This window comes from Gymnoscopelus braueri (assembly GCF_963280865.1).
Source record: "Gymnoscopelus braueri genome assembly, chromosome: 12".
NCBI lineage: Eukaryota > Metazoa > Chordata > Actinopteri > Myctophiformes > Myctophidae > Gymnoscopelus > Gymnoscopelus braueri.
This window is the reverse complement of record NC_137614.1, coordinates 39,322,200-39,343,348: the sequence shown is the minus strand read 5'-3', so window position 1 is coordinate 39,343,348 and position 21,149 is coordinate 39,322,200. Positions and strand designations below refer to the sequence as shown.

Sequence of the window (21,149 nt, the reverse complement as noted above, 5' to 3'; positions counted from 1 at the left end):
TTTACACAGATCGGTGCAGTTATAGGTAAAAACACGAATCGGCCTGTTATAGCGCCACAATGAGGCTGATATGAAAAATTTCAAGTGGCATTTCTTCCTCTGCCTACTGGGAATATGTGTGCAACATTTCATGGAAATTGCACACGGACATGGACACGGACGGACACACGAACGGACGGACGAACGGACAGGGGGCAAAACATACTCTCTCGCCATGCCTTTCGGCCTGGCGGAGACAACAAACCAACATACAGTATAAGGGTGCGTTCGGAAATTGCGCACTGGAGCGCACTCACCTATTACTTTGTATTGGCCAGTGCGCTCAGTCCCCAGTTCAAATATGATTATTTTGGGGGGTCCCCAGTTCATATATGATTATTTTGGGGGGTCCCCAGTTCATATATGATTATTTTGGGGGGTCCCCAGTTCAAATATGATTATTTTGGGGGGTCCCAGTTCAAATATGATTATTTAGGGGGTCCCCAGTTCAAATATGATTATTTTGGGGGGCCCCCAGTTCAAATATGATTATTTTGGGGGTCCCCAGTTCAAATATGATTATTTTGGGGGTCCCCAGTTCAAATATGATTATTTGGGGGGGTCCCCAGTTCAAATATGATTATTTTGGGGGGTCCCCAGTTCAAATATGATTATTTTGGGGGGGTCTCCAGTTCATATATGATTATTTTGGGGGGTCCCCAGTTCAAATATGATTATTTTGGGGGGTCCCCAGTTCAAATATGATTATTTGGGGGTCCCCAGTTCAAATATGATTATTTTGGGGGGTCCCCAGTTCAAATATGATTATTTTGGGGGTCCCCAGTTCAAATATGATTATTTTGGGGGGTCCCCAGTTCAAATATGATTATTTTGGGGGTCCCCAGTTCAAATATGATTATTTTGGGGGTCCCCAGTTCAAATATGATTATTTGGGGGGTCTCCAGTTCAAATATGATTATTTTGGGGGGGTCTCCAGTTCATATATGATTATTTTGGGGGGTCCCCAGTTCAAATATGATTATTTGGGGGGTCCCCAGTTCAAATATGATTATTTTGGGGGGTCCCCAGTTCAAATATGATTATTTTGGGGGGTCTCCAGTTCAAATATGATTATTTTGGGGGGTCTTCAGTTCAAATATGATTATTTTGGGGGGTCCCCAGTTCAAATATGATTATTTTGGGGGTCCCCAGTTCAAATATGATTATTTTGGGGGTCCCCAGTTCAAATATGATTATTTGGGGGGTCTCCAGTTCAAATATGATTATTTGGGGGGTCTCCAGTTCAAATATGATTATTTTGGGGGGGTCTCCAGTTCATATATGATTATTTTGGGGGGTCCCCAGTTCAAATATGATTATTTGGGGGGTCCCCAGTTCAAATATGATTATTTTGGGGGGTCCCCAGTTCAAATATGATTATTTTGGGGGGTCCCCAGTTCAAATATGATTATTTTGGGGGGTCTCCAGTTCAAATATGATTATTTTGGGGGGTCTCCAGTTCAAATATGATTATTTTGGGGGGTCTCCAGTTCAAATATGATTATTTTGGGGGGTCTCCAGTTCAAATATGATTATTTTGGGGGGGTCTCCAGTTCATACATGATTATTTTGGGGGTCCCCCCAGTTCATATATGATTATTTTGGGGGGTCCCCAGTTCAAATATGATTATTTTGGGGGTCCCCAGTTCAAATATGATTATTTTGGGGGGTCTCCAGTTCATATATGATTATTTTGGGGGGTCTCCAGTTCAAATATGATTATTTTGGGGGGTCCCCAGTTCAAATATGATTATTTGGGGGGTCCCCAGTTCAAATATGATTATTTTGGGGGTCCCCAGTTCAAATATGATTATTTGGGGGGTCTCCAGTTCAAATATGATTATTTTGGGGGGTCCCCAGTTCAAATATGATTATTTTGGGGGGGTCTCCAGTTCATATATGATTATTTTGGGGGGTCCCCAGTTCAAATATGATTATTTGGGGGGTCCCCAGTTCAAATATGATTATTTTGGGGGGTCCCCAGTTCAAATATGATTATTTTGGGGGGTCTCCAGTTCAAATATGATTATTTTGGGGGGTCTCCAGTTCAAATATGATTATTTTGGGGGGTCTCCAGTTCAAATATGATTATTTTGGGGGGTCCCCAGTTCATATATGATTATTTTGGGGGGTCTCCAGTTCAAATATGATTATTTTGGGGGGGTCTCCAGTTCATACATGATTATTTTGGGGGGGTCCCCAGTTCATATATGATTATTTTGGGGGGTCCCCAGTTCAAATATGATTATTTTGGGGGTCCCCAGTTCAAATATGATTATTTTGGGGGGTCTCCAGTTCATATATGATTATTTTGGGGGGTCCCCAGTTCAAATATGATTATTTTGGCGGTCCCCAGTTCAAATATGATTATTTTGGGGGGTCTCCAGTTCATATATGATTATTTTGGGGGGTCTCCAGTTCAAATATGATTATTTTGGGGGGTCCCCAGTTCAAATATGATTATTTTGGGGGGTCTCCAGTTCAAATATGATTATTTTGGGGGGGTCTCCAGTTCAAATATGATTATTTTGGGGGGTCTCCAGTTCAAATATGATTATTTTGGGGGGGTCCCCAGTTCATATATGATTATTTTGGGGTGTCCCCTGTTCAAATATGATTATTTTGGGGGGTCTCCAGTTCATATATGATTATTTTGGGGGTCCCCAGTTCAAATATGATTATTTTGGGGGGTCTCCAGTTCAAATATGATTATTTTGGGGGTCTCCAGTTCAAATATGATTATTTTGGGGGGTCTCCAGTTCAAATATGATTATTTTGGGGGGGTCTCCAGTTCAAATATGATTATTTTGGGGGGTCTCCAGTTCAAATATGATTATTTTGGGGGGTCCCCAGTTCAAATATGATTATTTTGGGGGGTCCCCAGTTCAAATATGATTATTTTGGGGGGTCCCCAGTTCAAATATGATTATTTTGGGGGGTCTCCAGTTCAAATATGATTATTTTGGGGGGTCTCCAGTTCAAATATGATTATTTTGGGGGGTCTCCAGTTCAAATATGATTATTTTGGGGGGTCCCCAGTTCATATATGATTATTTTGGGGGGTCTCCAGTTCAAATATGATTATTTTGGGGGGGTCTCCAGTTCATACATGATTATTTTGGGGGGGTCCCCAGTTCATATATGATTATTTTGGGGGGTCCCCAGTTCAAATATGATTATTTTGGGGGTCCCCAGTTCAAATATGATTATTTTGGGGGGTCTCCAGTTCATATATGATTATTTTGGGGGGTCCCCAGTTCAAATATGATTATTTTGGCGGTCCCCAGTTCAAATATGATTATTTTGGGGGGTCTCCAGTTCATATATGATTATTTTGGGGGGTCTCCAGTTCAAATATGATTATTTTGGGGGGTCCCCAGTTCAAATATGATTATTTTGGGGGGTCTCCAGTTCAAATATGATTATTTTGGGGGGGTCTCCAGTTCAAATATGATTATTTTGGGGGGTCTCCAGTTCAAATATGATTATTTTGGGGGGGTCCCCAGTTCATATATGATTATTTTGGGGTGTCCCCTGTTCAAATATGATTATTTTGGGGGGTCTCCAGTTCATATATGATTATTTTGGGGGTCCCCAGTTCAAATATGATTATTTTGGGGGGTCTCCAGTTCAAATATGATTATTTTGGGGGTCTCCAGTTCAAATATGATTATTTTGGGGGGTCTCCAGTTCAAATATGATTATTTTGGGGGGGTCTCCAGTTCAAATATGATTATTTTGGGGGGTCTCCAGTTCAAATATGATTATTTTGGGGGGTCTCCAGTTCAAATATGATTATTTTGGGGGGTCTCCAGTTCAAATATGATTATTTTGGGGGTCTCCAGTTCAAATATGATTATTTTGGGGGGTCTCCAGTTCAAATATGATTATTTTGGGGGGGTCTCCAGTTCAAATATGATTATTTTGGGGGGTCTCCAGTTCAAATATGATTATTTTGGGGGGGTCTCCAGTTCATACATGATTATTTTGGGGGGGTCCCCAGTTCATATATGATTATTTTGGGGGGTCTCCAGTTCAAATATGATTATTTTGGGGGTCCCCAGTTCAAATATGATTATTTTGGGGGGTCTCCAGTTCATATATGATTATTTTGGGGGGTCCCCAGTTCAAATATGATTATTTTGGCGGTCCCCAGTTCAAATATGATTATTTTGGGGGGTCTCCAGTTCATATATGATTATTTTGGGGGGTCTCCAGTTCAAATATGATTATTTTGGGGGGTCCCCAGTTCAAATATGATTATTTTGGGGGGTCTCCAGTTCAAATATGATTATTTTGGGGGGGTCTCCAGTTCAAATATGATTATTTTGGGGGGTCTCCAGTTCAAATATGATTATTTTGGGGGGGTCCCCAGTTCATATATGATTATTTTGGGGTGTCCCCTGTTCAAATATGATTATTTTGGGGGGTCTCCAGTTCATATATGATTATTTTGGGGGTCCCCAGTTCAAATATGATTATTTTGGGGGGTCTCCAGTTCAAATATGATTATTTTGGGGGTCTCCAGTTCAAATATGATTATTTTGGGGGGTCTCCAGTTCAAATATGATTATTTTGGGGGGGTCTCCAGTTCAAATATGATTATTTTGGGGGGTCTCCAGTTCAAATATGATTATTTTGGGGGGTCTCCAGTTCAAATATGATTATTTTGGGGGGTCTCCAGTTCAAATATGATTATTTTGGGGGTCTCCAGTTCAAATATGATTATTTTGGGGGGTCTCCAGTTCAAATATGATTATTTTGGGGGGGTCTCCAGTTCAAATATGATTATTTTGGGGGGTCTCCAGTTCAAATATGATTATTTTGGGGGGTCTCCAGTTAAAATATGATTATTTTGGGGGGTCTCCAGTTAAAATATGATTATTTTGGGGGGTCTCCAGTTCAAATATGATTATTTTGGGGGGGTCTCCAGTTCATATATGATTATTTTGGGGGGGTCCCCAGTTCATATATGATTATTTTGGGGGGTCCCCAGTTCAAATATGATTATTTTGGGGGGGTCCCCAGTTCAAATATGATTATTTTGGGGGTCCCCAGTTCAAATATGATTATTTTGGGGGGGTCCCCAGTTCATATATGATTATTTTGGGGGGTCCCCAGTTCAAATATGATTATTTTGGGGGGGTCCCCAGTTCAAATATGATTATTTTTGGGGTCCCCAGTTCAAATATGATTATTTTGGGGGTCTCCAGTTCAAATATGATTATTTTGGGGGGTCTCCAGTTCAAATATGATTATTTTGGGGGGTCTCCAGTTCATATATGATTATTTTGGGGGGGTCCCCAGTTCATATATGATTATTTTGGGGGGTCCCCAGTTCAAATATGATTATTTTGGGGGGTCTCCAGTTCATATATGATTATTTTGGGGGGTCCCCAGTTCAAATATGATTATTTTGGGGGGTCTCCAGTTCATATATGATTATTTTGGGGGGGTCTCCAGTTCATATATGATTATTTTGGGGGGTTTCCAGTTCATATATGATTATTTTGGGGGGTCCCCAGTTCAAATATGATTATTTTGGGGGGTCTCCAGTTCATATATGATTATTTTGGGGGGTCTCCAGTTCATATATGATTATTTTGGGGGGGTCTCCAGTTCAAATATGATTATTTTGGGGGTCTCCAGTTCAAATATGATTATTTTGGGGGGTCTCCAGTTCAAATATGATTATTTTGAGGGGGTCTCCAGTTCAAATATGATTATTTTGGGGGGTCTCCAGTTCAAATATGATTATTTTGGGGGGGTCTCCAGTTCAAATATGATTATTTTGGGGGGTCTCCAGTTCAAATATGATTATTTTGGGGGGGTCTCCAGTTCATATATGATTATTTTGGGGGGGGTCCCCAGTTCATATATGATTATTTTGGGGGGTCCCCAGTTCAAATATGATTATTTTGGGGGGGTCCCCAGTTCAAATATGATTATTTTGGGGGTCCCCAGTTCAAATATGATTATTTTGGGGATCTCCAGTTCAAATATGATTATTTTGGGGGGTCTCCAGTTCAAATATGATTATTTTGGGGGGGTCTCCAGTTCAAATATGATTATTTTGGGGGGTCTCCAGTTCATATATGATTATTTTGGGGGGTCTCCAGTTCAAATATGATTATTTTGGGGGGTCCCCAGTTCAAATATGATTATTTTGGGGGGGTCTCCAGTTCATATATGATTATTTTGGGGGGTCCCCAGTTCAAATATGATTATTTGGGGGGTCCCCAGTTCAAATATGATTATTTTGGGGGGTCCCCAGTTCAAATATGATTATTTTGGGGGGTCCCCAGTTCAAATATGATTATTTTGGGGGGTCTCCAGTTCAAATATGATTATTTTGGGGGGTCTCCAGTTCAAATATGATTATTTTGGGGGGTCTCCAGTTCAAATATGATTATTTTGGGGGGGTCCCCAGTTCATATATGATTATTTTGGGGGGTCTCCAGTTCAAATATGATTATTTTGGGGGGGTCTCCAGTTAATACATGATTATTTTGGGGGGGTCCCCAGTTCATATATGATTATTTTGGGGGGTCCCCAGTTCAAATATGATTATTTTGGGGGTCCCCAGTTCAAATATGATTATTTTGGGGGGTCTCCAGTTCATATATGATTATTTTGGGGGGTCCCCAGTTCAAATATGATTATTTTGGCGGTCCCCAGTTCAAATATGATTATTTTGGGGGGTCTCCAGTTCATATATGATTATTTTGGGGGGTCTCCAGTTCAAATATGATTATTTTGGGGGGTCCCCAGTTCAAATATGATTATTTTGGGGGGTCTCCAGTTCAAATATGATTATTTTGGGGGGGTCTCCAGTTCAAATATGATTATTTTGGGGGGTCTCCAGTTCAAATATGATTATTTTGGGGGGGTCCCCAGTTCATATATGATTATTTTGGGGTGTCCCCTGTTCAAATATGATTATTTTGGGGGGTCTCCAGTTCATATATGATTATTTTGGGGGTCCCCAGTTCAAATATGATTATTTTGGGGGGTCTCCAGTTCAAATATGATTATTTTGGGGGTCTCCAGTTCAAATATGATTATTTTGGGGGGTCTCCAGTTCAAATATGATTATTTTGGGGGGGTCTCCAGTTCAAATATGATTATTTTGGGGGGTCTCCAGTTCAAATATGATTATTTTGGGGGGTCTCCAGTTCAAATATGATTATTTTGGGGGGTCTCCAGTTCAAATATGATTATTTTGGGGGTCTCCAGTTCAAATATGATTATTTTGGGGGGTCTCCAGTTCAAATATGATTATTTTGGGGGGGTCTCCAGTTCAAATATGATTATTTTGGGGGGTCTCCAGTTCAAATATGATTATTTTGGGGGGTCTCCAGTTCAAATATGATTATTTTGGGGGGGTCTCCAGTTAAAATATGATTATTTTGGGGGGTCTCCAGTTCAAATATGATTATTTTGGGGGGGTCTCCAGTTCATATATGATTATTTTGGGGGGGTCCCCAGTTCATATATGATTATTTTGGGGGGTCCCCAGTTCAAATATGATTATTTTGGGGGGGTCCCCAGTTCAAATATGATTATTTTGGGGGTCCCCAGTTCAAATATGATTATTTTGGGGGGGTCCCCAGTTCATATATGATTATTTTGGGGGGTCCCCAGTTCAAATATGATTATTTTGGGGGGGTCCCCAGTTCAAATATGATTATTTTTGGGGTCCCCAGTTCAAATATTATTATTTTGGGGGTCTCCAGTTCAAATATGATTATTTTGGGGGGTCTCCAGTTCAAATATGATTATTTTGGGGGGTCTCCAGTTCATATATGATTATTTTGGGGGGGTCCCCAGTTCATATATGATTATTTTGGGGGGTCCCCAGTTCAAATATGATTATTTTGGGGGGTCTCCAGTTCATATATGATTATTTTGGGGGGTCCCCAGTTCAAATATGATTATTTTGGGGGGTCTCCAGTTCATATATGATTATTTTGGGGGTCTCCAGTTCAAATATGATTATTTTGGGGGGTCTCCAGTTCAAATATGATTATTTTGAGGGGGTCTCCAGTTCAAATATGATTATTTTGAGGGGGTCTCCAGTTCAAATATGATTATTTTGGGGGGTCTCCAGTTCAAATATGATTATTTTGGGGGGGGTCTCCAGTTCATATATGATTATTTTGGGGGGGGTCCCCAGTTCATATATGATTATTTTGGGGGGTCCCCAGTTCAAATATGATTATTTTGGGGGGGTCCCCAGTTCAAATATGATTATTTTGGGGGTCCCCAGTTCAAATATGATTATTTTGGGGGTCTCCAGTTCAAATATGATTATTTTGGGGGGTCTCCAGTTCAAATATGATTATTTTGGGGGGGTCTCCAGTTCAAATATGATTATTTTGGGGGGTCTCCAGTTCATATATGATTATTTTGGGGGGTCTCCAGTTCAAATATGATTATTTTGGGGGGGTCTCCAGTTCAAATATGATTATTTTGGGGGGGTCTCCAGTTCAAATATGATTATTTTGGGAGGTCTCTAGTTCAAATATGATTATTTTGGGGGGGTCTCCAATTCAAATATGATTATTTTGGGGGGTCTCCAGTTCAAATATGATTATTTTGGGGGGGTCCCCAGTTCATATGATTATTTTGGGGGGTCCCCAGTTCAAATATGATTATTTTGGGGGGGTCCCCAGTTCAAATATGATTATTTTGGGGGTCCCCAGTTCAAATATGATCATTTTGGGGGTCTCCAGTTCAAATATGATTATTTTGGGGGGTCTCCAGTTCAAATATGATTATTTTGGGGGGGTCTCCAGTTCAAATATGATTATTTTGGGGGGTCTCCAGTTCAAATATGATTATTTTGGGGGGGGTCTCCAGTTCATATATGATTATTTTGGGGGGGTCCCCAGTTCATATATGATTATTTTGGGGGGTCCCCAGTTCAAATATGATTATTTTGGGGGATCCCCAGTTCAAATATGATTATTTTGGGGGGTCCCCAGTTCAAATATGATTATTTTGGGGGATCCCCAGTTCAAATATGATTATTTTGGCGGGTCCCAAGTTCAAATATGATTATTTTGGGGGATCCGACCCAGCGTGGGTCGGTTTATAAACTTCCTGCAGCTAGCATTAGTTACCCCCACTCCCAAACCATTGCTCCTTTGTCGATGAATTGAGTACAAAGGACCCTAATGGAAACAAGCCATAGTGCTTTCTTGGGTTTTAAAATCCTCTTAAAGGGATAGTTCACCCAAGAAATATATATTTTTTTAACTATCCCTTTAACAGACCTTGTATTTGTACTTGCTTCGACAAGTCGGCTAATTAACAAGGCTTATTGAACAAGCTAAGAAACGCACATTTAAAGACATAGAAAAGTAGAGCAAGTGAACTTCAAATGTAGTCAGACCACATTCTTGCTGTTTGTAATGTATTATGCAAGTACATAATGAAGTTGACCAAAGTTTCTCAGCTGCATTATATTTGTTATTAGTGTATATATGTCCTCTGAAACAAAGGGGTTTATAGTGACAACTTACTTAAGCTGCTTTATAAATAAAGCACTTTGAAACTGAAGATGATGGCCAATGTTGATGATAATTGATAACAATATATAACAATATATAACAATATATATATAAATATATATATATATATATATATATATATATATATATATATATGTATATATATATATATATATTTAAAAAATGAAATAAGCCCCCCTGCAATGTTTCCTTTTTGCCACACATATACACTTCATGGAATACATTTTGTTGTACCGAATTAACCGAATTAAAGTAATACAAAACGGAAATAAAAGGGGAATAACCGTGAAAAAACGCAAAAAGAATCCTGGCCACACACGCACGCGCGTGGCGCTCGTGCATGTGATGACACTAAAGTCTCACTCCTAGATTTTCCTGAAAGTTGCCAGCCCTGATTATACTGCTCCTTCTCCCTCCTTTTCTTTCTCCTAACCACAAACAACACCAAAGCCGTTTTTCGTCTACTAGACAAACAGCATTTGCGATCGCTCCTCGGTAACTGCAGCCAGCACCAGCTGAGAAAAGAGGGGGTAAAGGGGGTCTCCCCGAACGCGTGCGTACCTCAGAAGTGCTGGCACCAAGAACCGTCTCCTGTCCAGTGTCCACTATTGTCTGAAAACGGCACTTTTTGGGTCTCTGACCTCACTGGACGGTCCGCCACACTTTTTTCTACACCTGTGCCGCTTAGCGGAGAGTGTGGCGGTGTAGAGGGGGTCTCCCCGAACGCGTGCGTACCTCAGAAGTGCTGGCACCAAGAGCCGTCTCCTGTCCAGTGTCCACTATTGTCTGAAAACGGCACTTTTCTGACCTCTGGCCGCACTGGACGGCCTGCCACTTTTTATATAATATAATATATTATTATATTATAATTATCTCTCAATGTTCACCAACATTCCGTACTACTGGACTGTATCAATTTTTTATCAAGTTCAGGGGCGTTCAGTTATGGAACAGTTCTCACAAACACACACACACACACACGCACGCACGCACGCACACACGCACACACATTTTGTATTAATTTTTCGGATTACATTCTTATTTGTATTATATTTTAGTTTTTAAATAGGTGAGATCAACTTTATAAACCCCCCCTGCTTTATTTTTTACATCTCACCTGCACTATCTACTATTATTATTTGTAGCATATTTTGTTGTTGCTTTTATCACTTTGTATTTGCTTCTGCAATAAACAATATTATATCCTGATAATTTTCCAAGAGTGACCTGGCCTAGAGGCAGCATTATTACAATAATGGACAAACAATACAATACATAGGTAACAAACACAAATGAATATCCAGTTAAAATGCAAAACAGGATCAGAAACTGTGCACATATAGACACACGGCCGGAAGCGGAAGGCCTACAAATTCACGCCCACTTTTGACACTCGGGGTCCGTTAGAAAGATGAACTGCAGCTCTCAATGCAATCTCTATGAGAGAATATGAGAATTAGCCTACTTTTAAAATATTCCTACATTAACTGGAGACGATATTGATTTAAATAAAAATATGTTTCCAAATGTATGAAGTGTCTTTGTCAACATATCTTCTTGTTTTCTTAATAGTTGATGTGTTTCACATTTAATTTGCCACTTTAACGAGTTACCCATAATGTTAACACAGCAGAGGGTAGACAGCAGACAGACAAGTTGTCGCATTTCAGTGACATTACTGCCTTTACGAGTGCCGAGCGCCGACCAGTGGCGTACCCACTGTAGAGGCAGGACAGGCGGTCGCCTGCCCAACTAAGATCTCGCCTCCCCTAAAAAAAACAAATAACCCGAAAAGGTCAATGCGTGCTTAATGTCCTCAAAGTCACGCATCCAACAAGCTTTGAACCGAGCAGATTGGACCTTCTGTTCCAGAGATAATGACCAAAACATATTGAAAACGGCCACTTTCGCCAGTTTTCTGGGTATTGAAAACCTCAAGGGATGCGTCCGTGACGTATATACCATGCGACCACTTAAACTCTAGATCTCCGATGCTAGCGGTTTTGATATACTGATGGAGTATATTATAGTATATTGTGGGTAGTATATCGAGATGGCAGGTATGGGACATTAAAAAGGATAAATTAAACAAATGGGACACTTTATTAGAACACAAAAAAAATCGCTACAGCCTCAGTAGTTAACCAGTGAAATGACAGTATTTTACAATGCCTCTCATAGAGATTACATTGAGAGCTGCAGTTCATCGTTCTAACGGACCCCGAGTAGCGGCGCTGTGTCAAAAGTGGGCGTGAATTTGTAGGCCTTCCGCTTCCGGCCGTGTGTCTCTATTTAATGGGGATCAATAGCCAGTTTAAATCAGGAGCAACCTAGCACTTGGAAGTGATCTAGTAAGCCATTTAAAAAGACATACATCATAAATATATTTTTAAAATACATTTGTGTCTTTAAAAATAAAATTGGCACTTAGGTGTTTTAGTATGCGCCATTTAAAAGACATACATCATAAATGTATTTTTAAAATAGATTGGTGTCTTTTAAAAAACGTTAGAAATCTTATTTTGAAGGCAACCGGAAACCTTATTGTTACTAGCTCAAAAACCGGATGTCCTATCGTTGCTCACGGAACGGAGCTTGAGAAAAGACCCCTTTTGTTAGTACTGTAGTGAACCTGCACTATGAGTGACGTTGACAATGACGCGTGTCAATCACAGGCTGATGGCACGCACCTGATGGTGACTGACAGACGCTGATCAATCACGGCTGGACATGATTGTGTTGAGGGTGACGGGGGACTATAAAAGTGTGAACTCAGAAGAGACAAGTTGTGTCTGGAGAGCGGAGCTTGTTCAAGTTTAAGGGCGAAGCCAGCTGAGCTTCGGTCCTGCACTCACTGCGGGGGGTGGCTGCTGCTCGCATGCCGTTTAGGGCTGCCGGCAGTGAAGATAGATAGGAGGGCGAGGGACAGGTTGCTGCGCTAGGCAGGGCGAGATACTAGTATAGCGGGGACGAAATAGGAGTGTTTCATCCCGCTCTCCAGTTGTGCGAGTGGTCTCCTAAAGCCAACGGAGGCTGCTCACGGCGTTGGACGGGCAGACGCAACTCACACAAACTGTCAATCAAAGTCTGCTGAACCAGCGCCAAAGCCTAGACCCGTTGGGGGTCTCCTATCGTTGGACAGTTAAGTAGTAGCCTAGTTTTAGAGTTTAATACAATTGTATGATTATGTCTGTGTTCAAGAATTTATGCTCGAGCTGTTTTAATTAGGACTATAGTTATATTGGATCATTTAATGTATTGTAGATTTGCCTATGGTTACCTATTGTCTTTTATTGTTTCTGCTTTAGTATAGTTAAATAAAGTATCCTGTTTATGTCCATTGGAAGTTCTGCCTCCGTTATTAATGCTTACAGTAGAAATATTCTGTGGGCGGGCTCTTTACATTTCTCATACCTGAGACAAGGTTTATTACACTGGTGGCAGCGGTGGGATCTTGTATCTCCCAAAACTTAACACTTGGTAAAGTTAGCCCTTAGAATGTCGGAGGCAGACAATAACCCGTTGTTGGGGGGCAGTAATGGGGAGGGTAATGAGAATGCACCCTCTACTAGCACTAATCACTCTGTGCGTCCTGTGGGTGGGCAGACACCTCGTCCGATCTTTATGCCTGAGACATTCACAGGAGCAGGCCGTGAATGGTCTGATTGGTCAGAACAGTTTGATTTGGCAGCTGAGGTTAATCATTGGGATGAGGCACTTAAGCTCAAGTTCATGTCTCTCTTGCTGTCAGGGCGTGCCCGAGACATGTATAGTGGCCTACCTAGGGAAGCTAAGAACAACTATGCCCTGTTAAAAGCAGCTATGTCACGGTGTTTCGAGCCGTGTGACAGTGATGATTGGGGCAGGGCTAACTTCACTGCCCGCCGCCGGCGCCCAAATGAGACTGCCAGGGAATTTGGTAATGCATTAAGGAGGCTGGCAAATAGAGCATATCCCTCAGCTGATGACCGCACCCGTGATATGTTGGCCAGAGACCAATTCATATTGCATCTAGCTACAGGTGATTTTCGAGTCAGCTTACGAGCTGCAAAGCCTAAAACATTAGAAGAGGCCATTGAATTGTCCGCTGAAATGGAGCTGCTTAGAAATCTGGAACAGTCTCACGTGACTCCAGAGGCTAAAGTGATGGGTGTGTCGGTTGCGAAATCCAGCAGCGAAGAGCAGATGGGTGTGTTATTGGGGGTGGTGGAGGGGTTGAGACAGGATGTTGCGTGTCTTCAATCAACTGTTAAAAACATGCAATTAGCTCCAAGGGCACCAAAGCCCTCCCAGTCCATCGAACACCCCCCCAGTGGGGACCGTGGGCGTAGTGCGCCACTTAGTGGGACCGCCAATCAGGGGTACAGAGACAATGGAGGGGGGTGTTGGGAATGTGGGTGTACCAGACACCTCAGACGAAATTGCCCATACCTACAGGGAAACTAGAGGGGGCAGGTACCGCAGGCCAACTGCCTGCCCCCGAGTGCATTAAGACAACTGTGGCCGTTGCAGGTAATCATGGGAGTTCTGGGTATATCGCAGCAAAAATAGGGGGGGTAGACTCATTCCTATTAGTTGATAGTGGTGCAACATTCTCTGTGATTCCAAAAGGAATTTGGCTAAATATCACTAATGGGGGATCAAAGTTGGGTGGGCACCAGGGGGAGGTATCTGCTGCAAATGGTGGGGGGATGGGAATCCTGGGGAAGTGGCAAACTGTCTGTCAGTTTGACTCACTGGCAGTAGTTGCTGAGTTTTTGGTTGCTGATGTGCCGTCTCAGGAGATCTTACTGGGCTTTGACTTTCTCCACAAGTATGGAGCTGTAGTGGATTTTGAGAAAAATGAATGTAGAATAATGGGAAAACGCTTTCCCCTTATTGTGCCAGCAGACCTGGAGAAACCCCAAGTCGTCACTGTCCCTGTGGACACAGTAATTCCCCCCCGCAGTGAAACGATCATCGAAGGTAGAGTAGGAAGCAGTATGGGTTCTGGGCGGGAGGGGATGTTTGAGCCTGTGGAATCTGTGTCCGAACATTGTAATGTCATGGTGGCCCGGGTGGTTTGTAGGGTAGAACAGGGCTCCCTGCCAGTCCGGGTCATCAATGTAACTAACGAGGCGATCACTTTGAAGGGAGGGGTGAAAGTGGGTATGTTACATACTGATGTGGAAGTGGGGAAGAAGGCAGAACATTTGGGGGTGGGAGACAGGGGGGGTGGTTCCCCTGTATCTTGGTCAGCTGACTCACTATCAGACCATCTGGGGTTAAAACAGAAGGGTTTTGAGGCCCCAGAGTTGGCAGTTATCCATGATTTACTGTACCAGAATTTAGCAGCATTCAGTACAGGAGATAATGATTTGGGGAGAACTCACTGCACTGCGCATCAGATTGATACAGGTGAGGAGAGGCCGGTGAGGTTGCACCCTCGTCGTGTCCCACTCCATTTACAGCATGAAGTTTCAGAGCAGGTCAAGCAGATGCTTGAAAATGACATTATTCAGCCCTCTCATAGCCCCTGGGCAGCCCCTGTAGTTCTGGTCCGCAAGAAAGACGGAACTCTCCGCTTTTGTGTTGATTACCGTAAATTGAATGATTTGACTCGAAAAGATGCATACCCCTTGCCCCGCATTGATGATGCCCTTGACATCCTGAGTAAGTCTTGTTGGTTTTCCACTCTCGATTTAGCCAGTGGGTACTGGCAGGTCGAGATGGACCCTCAAGACAGACCTAAAACAGCATTCACTACGCGTCAGGGCCTTTTTGAGTTTAATGTGATGCCTTTCGGCCTTTGTAATAGTCCGGGTACATTTCAGAGGTTGATGGATCTGGTGTTGGCAGATCTGCAGTGGGTAACCTCTTTGGTGTACTTGGACGACATTATTGTGTTTGGCCGGACATTTCATGAACATGCTGCACGCTTGGATGAGGTGTTAACTAAATTACGGCGGGCTAATCTCAAAGTAAAACCATCTAAATGTAACCTATTTGCTACTCAGGTTAAATATTTGGGCCACATAATTTCCGAGCAGGGTGTAGAAGCTGACCCTGCCAAGATAGAGAGTGTAAGACAGTGGCCTGTACCAAAAAACCAGACGGAAGTCAGAAGTTTTGTTGGGCTAGCGTCCTATTATAGAAGGTTCACGAAAGGTTTTGCCGACATTGCCCGCCCCCTTCATCAACTCACAGAAAAGGGTAGACGGTTTCAATGGACAGACGGCTGTCAGGCAGCATTTGAATCCCTAAAGCTCAGTCTGATGTCAGCTCCCGTTCTGGCGTACCCTGACCCCCACAAACCGTTCATTTTAGACACAGACGCTAGTGATACAGGCATTGGGGCAGTATTGTCACAGGAAGAGGATGGGCAGGAGCATGTCATAGCCTACGCCAGTAGGGCTCTATCCAAACCAGAAAGGAAGTATGCAACCACCAAGAAGGAGTTGCTGAGCATGGTCATGTTTACTCAACATTTTAAACACTACTTGTTGGGCAAAGAATTTGTGCTACGCACAGACCATAACTCTTTGAGGTGGTTGCATAATTTCCATGGAGTAGAGGGACAGCTAGCTAGGTGGCTAGAACAGTTGGCCAGGTTCCAGTATAAGATTGTGCACCGTCCGGGACGAGTACATTCTAATGCAGATGCACTCTCTAGGTTGCCTGCATTTATATCAGAAAGAGAGGCAGGGGAGTCTCCAGTGACTCAAGCCATACGTGCAATACATCATGCTCGTCCTAAGGGGCCGCCAGTTCCAGATGAGGGAGATGAGTTGGCGCAGGCTCAGAGAGAGGATGTGGAGTTGCAACAAATTATTGCTCTTAAGGGGGGAAAGAAGGAGTGTGTGCAACCCCCCAGGGAGTTACAGAAGTTTTCACTAGTCTGGGCACAGTTGCAGCTGCAAGGTGCTAGGTTGGTGAGGGTACCTCCTAGCAATTCGGATGCAGCCAATCAGGTTCAGGTTGTTCTCCCCAGAACCTTGGTGCCGAAAGTGTTAGAACAGTTACACAATTCAGTTACGGCAGGCCATTTGGGAGTACAAAAGTTGCAAGCTAAGGTGAAAGACCGTTTCTACTGGCTGGGGTGGTTTGGGGACGTGAAGCGATGGTGTCAGGAGTGTCTAGACTGTGGTTCTCAAAAGACAACTGGACCACAGCGGCGCGCTCCCCTGCAGACTACAGTAGTCTCCAGGCCATTTGAGCGGGTGGCACTGGACATCTTGGGGCCACTGCCAGAAACCTCTAATAAAAATAAGTACATCTTGGTTATTAGTGATTATTTTTCCAAATGGACAGAGTCCTTTCCCCTCCCAAATCAGGAAGCTAAGACAGTGGCCAAGGTGTTGGTAGAACAATGGGTTTGTCGGTTAGGGGCCCCCCGTACTATTCATACAGACCAAGCTCGAAATTTTGAATCTAACTTGTTTAAAGAGGTGTGCCAGCTGTTAAAGATGCATAAAACACGCACGTCACCCTACCACCCGGAGTCTGATGGAATGGTAGAAAGGTTTAATAGGACATTAATCTCTATGTTGTCCTTGTTTGTGGAGGACAATCAGACAAACTGGGATGTGCTGTTGCCTTATGTAATGTTGGCTTATAGGAGCAGTGTGCATTCAAGTACAGAGTTTACGCCCTATAAAGTAGTGTTTGGGCAGGAGATAATTCTCCCAGTGGACTTGATGTTGAATCTTGGTGGGGGGGAGAGGTTCTCCACAGCCACTGAATATGTGTCTAGATTGGCTGACACACTGTCCACAGTGATAGGTGCTGTAAGAGGACATCAGGCCAGGGCCTCAGGTAGGCAGAAGGAAGGATTTGACGTTAGAGTCAAGTGGCAGTATTATTCAGAGGGGGAGTTGGTATGGGTCCGTTCTAAAGCCAGGAAGAGAGGCGTTTGCCCGAAATTGCAGAGGCGATTTAAGGGCCCCTATAGAGTCCTAGAGAGAGTGACAGAAGTGTTATATAGGCTTGTGTTAGTTGACGGAGGACCAGAGGTTGTTTTGCATTTCAACCGACTCAAACCATGTCCTTCCCCCTTACCAGAGAGAAACGACCAGGAGGGTGCACAGAGGCAGCAGACTGTGACTATACAACCTGGGGCGTCTGGTGGTGCTGGCTGGACCCGTTGGCGAACCTCGAGTTCTACAGCAAGGTCGGGAGGGGCAGACGTCCCTCAGCCAGAAAGGGCAGCAGCCCCCAGTCGGACGGTGGTGGAAAGAGAGAGACAGACGGGAGAAGTCCCGTTGGGGGACCCGCCACCAGCAGAGCCAGGGATGGTGACTCCAGGAACTAGCGGCCATCGTGCCCGAGAAGGGGAAAGGCGGAGTATGGGATCAACATCGCAGGAGAATGCAGTGACCCCCAGCCCAGTTGTCGAGGGAGGCTCGAGGGGACAGCAGGTGTTTTCATCCTCTCGTCAAGGACGGCAAAGAAGGTTACCTGGGTGGGCCAGTGACTATGAGTTTTGGTGACTCAGGGACGAGTCACATTTATGGGGGGGGAGAGTGTAGTGAACCTGCACTATGAGTGACGTTGACAATGACGCGTGTCAATCACAGGCTGATGGCACGCACCTGATGGTGACTGACAGACGCTGATCAATCACGGCTGGACATGATTGTGTTGAGGGTGACGGGGGACTATAAAAGTGTGAACTCAGAAGAGACAAGTTGTGTCTGGAGAGCGGAGCTTGTTCAAGTTTAAGGGCGAAGCCAGCTGAGCTTCGGTCCTGCACTCACTGCGGGGGGTGGCTGCTGCTCGCATGCCGTTTAGGGCTGCCGGCAGTGAAGATAGATAGGAGGGCGAGGGACAGGTTGCTGCGCTAGGCAGGGCGAGATACTAGTATAGCGGGGACGAAATAGGAGTGTTTCATCCCGCTCTCCAGTTGTGCGAGTGGTCTCCTAAAGCCAACGGAGGCTGCTCACGGCGTTGGACGGGCAGACGCAACTCACACAAACTGTCAATCAAAGTCTGCTGAACCAGCGCCAAAGCCTAGACCCGTTGGGGGTCTCCTATCGTTGGACAGTTAAGTAGTAGCCTAGTTTTAGAGTTTAATACAATTGTATGATTATGTCTGTGTTCAAGAATTTATGCTCGAGCTGTTTTAATTAGGACTATAGTTATATTGGATCATTTAATGTATTGTAGATTTGCCTATGGTTACCTATTGTCTTTTATTGTTTCTGCTTTAGTATAGTTAAATAAAGTATCCTGTTTATGTCCATTGGAAGTTCTGCCTCCGTTATTAATGCTTACAGTAGAAATATTCTGTGGGCGGGCTCTTTACATTTCTCATACCTGAGACAAGGTTTATTACAGTACTTTTTCCACCACTGGTATTCAGTGCATGCAGTGAGTGACTGTTAGTGCACACAGGACGAGGGAGTCGAGGGACACAGCATAGCGACCCTTCATTTCAATAGGGCAGACGGCAGAGCCAAAACCTGCAGAACATGTTTAGCACATGCAGCCACAGGGATCACGACTTGTTTATTAGAGGCAATTAGCATGTCTGGCTGGGGCCGCTTGACAATAGGAACGGTGGGGTGGGCGGAGGCTGCGGAGCTACTGCGCCGGTAGAGAAAAAAAAATACATTTTTATTTTATTTATTTTTTATATATATATATATAAAAAAATAAGTCGATAACTGAAAAGTGGGGGGACACCGAGGACCGTGTGACCGTGCGTCTATGGCATAAGGCTGCCATAGGCGCTTGTTTTAACTGTGTGACGGAGGCCTAAGTTTTCTGTAGCTCAGACAAGAAATCATCTTAAAACACGCTAAAACAAAACAAAACACATTAAGTGATGATTCATCATGATTTGTGTGCATGGGGTTCTCATCTTAAACAAGCTTAGTGCTTAATGAGAGTTCCAGTTTAGTAGACCTTGTATTGTGAATTTGTACTTCCATGTACTGTTATGTACTGTTATGTTCTCATGTCTTACTAAATAAACTACATCAATCAATCAATCAAAAGCCTACGGTGGCCCACGTTACTGAAACCTTTGTGACCCATAGAAAGCTGTTACCCTAGGGGGAGCCGTTTCACAGGAGACCCAGAGACCCAGGAGAGCACAAGTGGCACAATTCATACAGAGCGCACGACGGTGAGACGCACCTACAAGCTCACAACGTGTCGCATATAAAACAATATTATTATTTTCATAAAAATCCAGCTGTGGCGGTCCGCCACTGTTAAATGCATAATATAGGGGAACAATGAACACTGTACTAATTCTAATAAGTAGCCTAGGTCTTAGTAGTTTTTCCATGTTTCCCTTACATTTTCATCAACAAATACACAGTAAATCTCCCAAGAAATACATCATGTAAAAATGAAAAGTATAGTACTGTATTTTAGCATAACTTCAGCTCCCCCCTGCTGGTATCCTAACTCTCTGTAAATAAGTTATAAAGTTACCTTTCACAGGAGGTGAGTAGTAACAGCTGCTCCACATCACCACCAGGAACATGTTGACATAAACATACATCCATGACTGAACAGTTAAAACACCGACTGAGGAGGAAACATATGAGACCGAGTCACCCGCCATGTTTACAAAGATTCTAGAGAGAGAGAGTTCATAAATACTTTCGTTTTCATTGATGGCCTATTAAATTGTGTGCCTGTAGAGGTCACTGTTTCGCACGGTAGCCTATGGCTCCATCTGGTAACTTACACAGAATACGGTGTGGGCACCAAAACATGGGCCCAGGAGACAACTGGGCACTAAAGTAAGACTGGGCACTAAAACTAAGCGGGCGCAACATGGCACGTGAAGTCTTAAGCATTCCACTCATTGCATTAATCACCATATTTTCTTTTAAAAATATTTTCTGCTAAAAAAGTAAAACTTTGCAACTTTATTAAAGGGAAACTTCACCGATCTTGCTCCTCATTGCGTCAAATGACGTTTTCCGCGGGTTCTCACCTATGTCCGCACTACATGGTGTCTCAGTGAGACCAACCCCACACACACCCCAAGGGGTGTCTCCCAAAGAGTGGGATCAGCCTTCTTTCTCCCTGCTCAGTTGTACAATGGCGTCGGTAAACACTCCGTGAGAGGAATACTAACACAACAGATATTTATTTGAACCATAAAACACAGAAGAGCAGCTCCACCGCAGAGGAATTCAACAGGCTGTATGCTGAAATCATGCTGGACACAGCTTGGATTAATTACTTTATAGAGTAAGTAATGATTTTAGTAGACCTTGTATTGTGAATTTGTACTTCCATGTACTGTTATGTACTGTCATGTACTATTCTCATGTCTTACTAAATAAACTACATCAATCAATCAATCAAAAGCCTACGGTGGCCCACGTTACTGAAACCTTTGTGACCCATAGAAAGCTGTTACCCTAGGGGGAGCCGTTTCACAGGAGACCCAGAGACCCAGGAGAGCACAAGTGGCACAATTCATACAGAGCGCACGACGGTGAGACGCACCTACAAGCTCACAACGTGTCGCATATAAAACAATATTATTATTTTCATAAAAATCCAGCTGTGGCGGTCCGCCACTGTTAAATGCATAATATAGGGGAACAATGAACACTGTACTAATTC

The 21,149-nt window shown here is 43.4% G+C and overlaps 1 protein-coding gene across 1 annotated transcript in view; it reads right to left on the bottom strand.

Annotated features, from left to right (window-relative positions):
- The window catches only part of LOC308097812 (uncharacterized protein), a gene marked incomplete at its 5' end in the record, with an annotated part of 76,852 nt that extends 56,722 nt beyond the window's left edge, over nt 1–20,130 (bottom strand). Inside the window, one exon of the mRNA XM_080445887.1 lies at nt 19,998–20,130. Coding sequence (XP_080302013.1) covers nt 19,998–20,130 — 133 coding nt within the window. The remainder of the gene's footprint in view (nt 1–19,997) is intronic.
- Between the last annotated feature and the right edge of the window lie 1,019 nt (nt 20,131–21,149).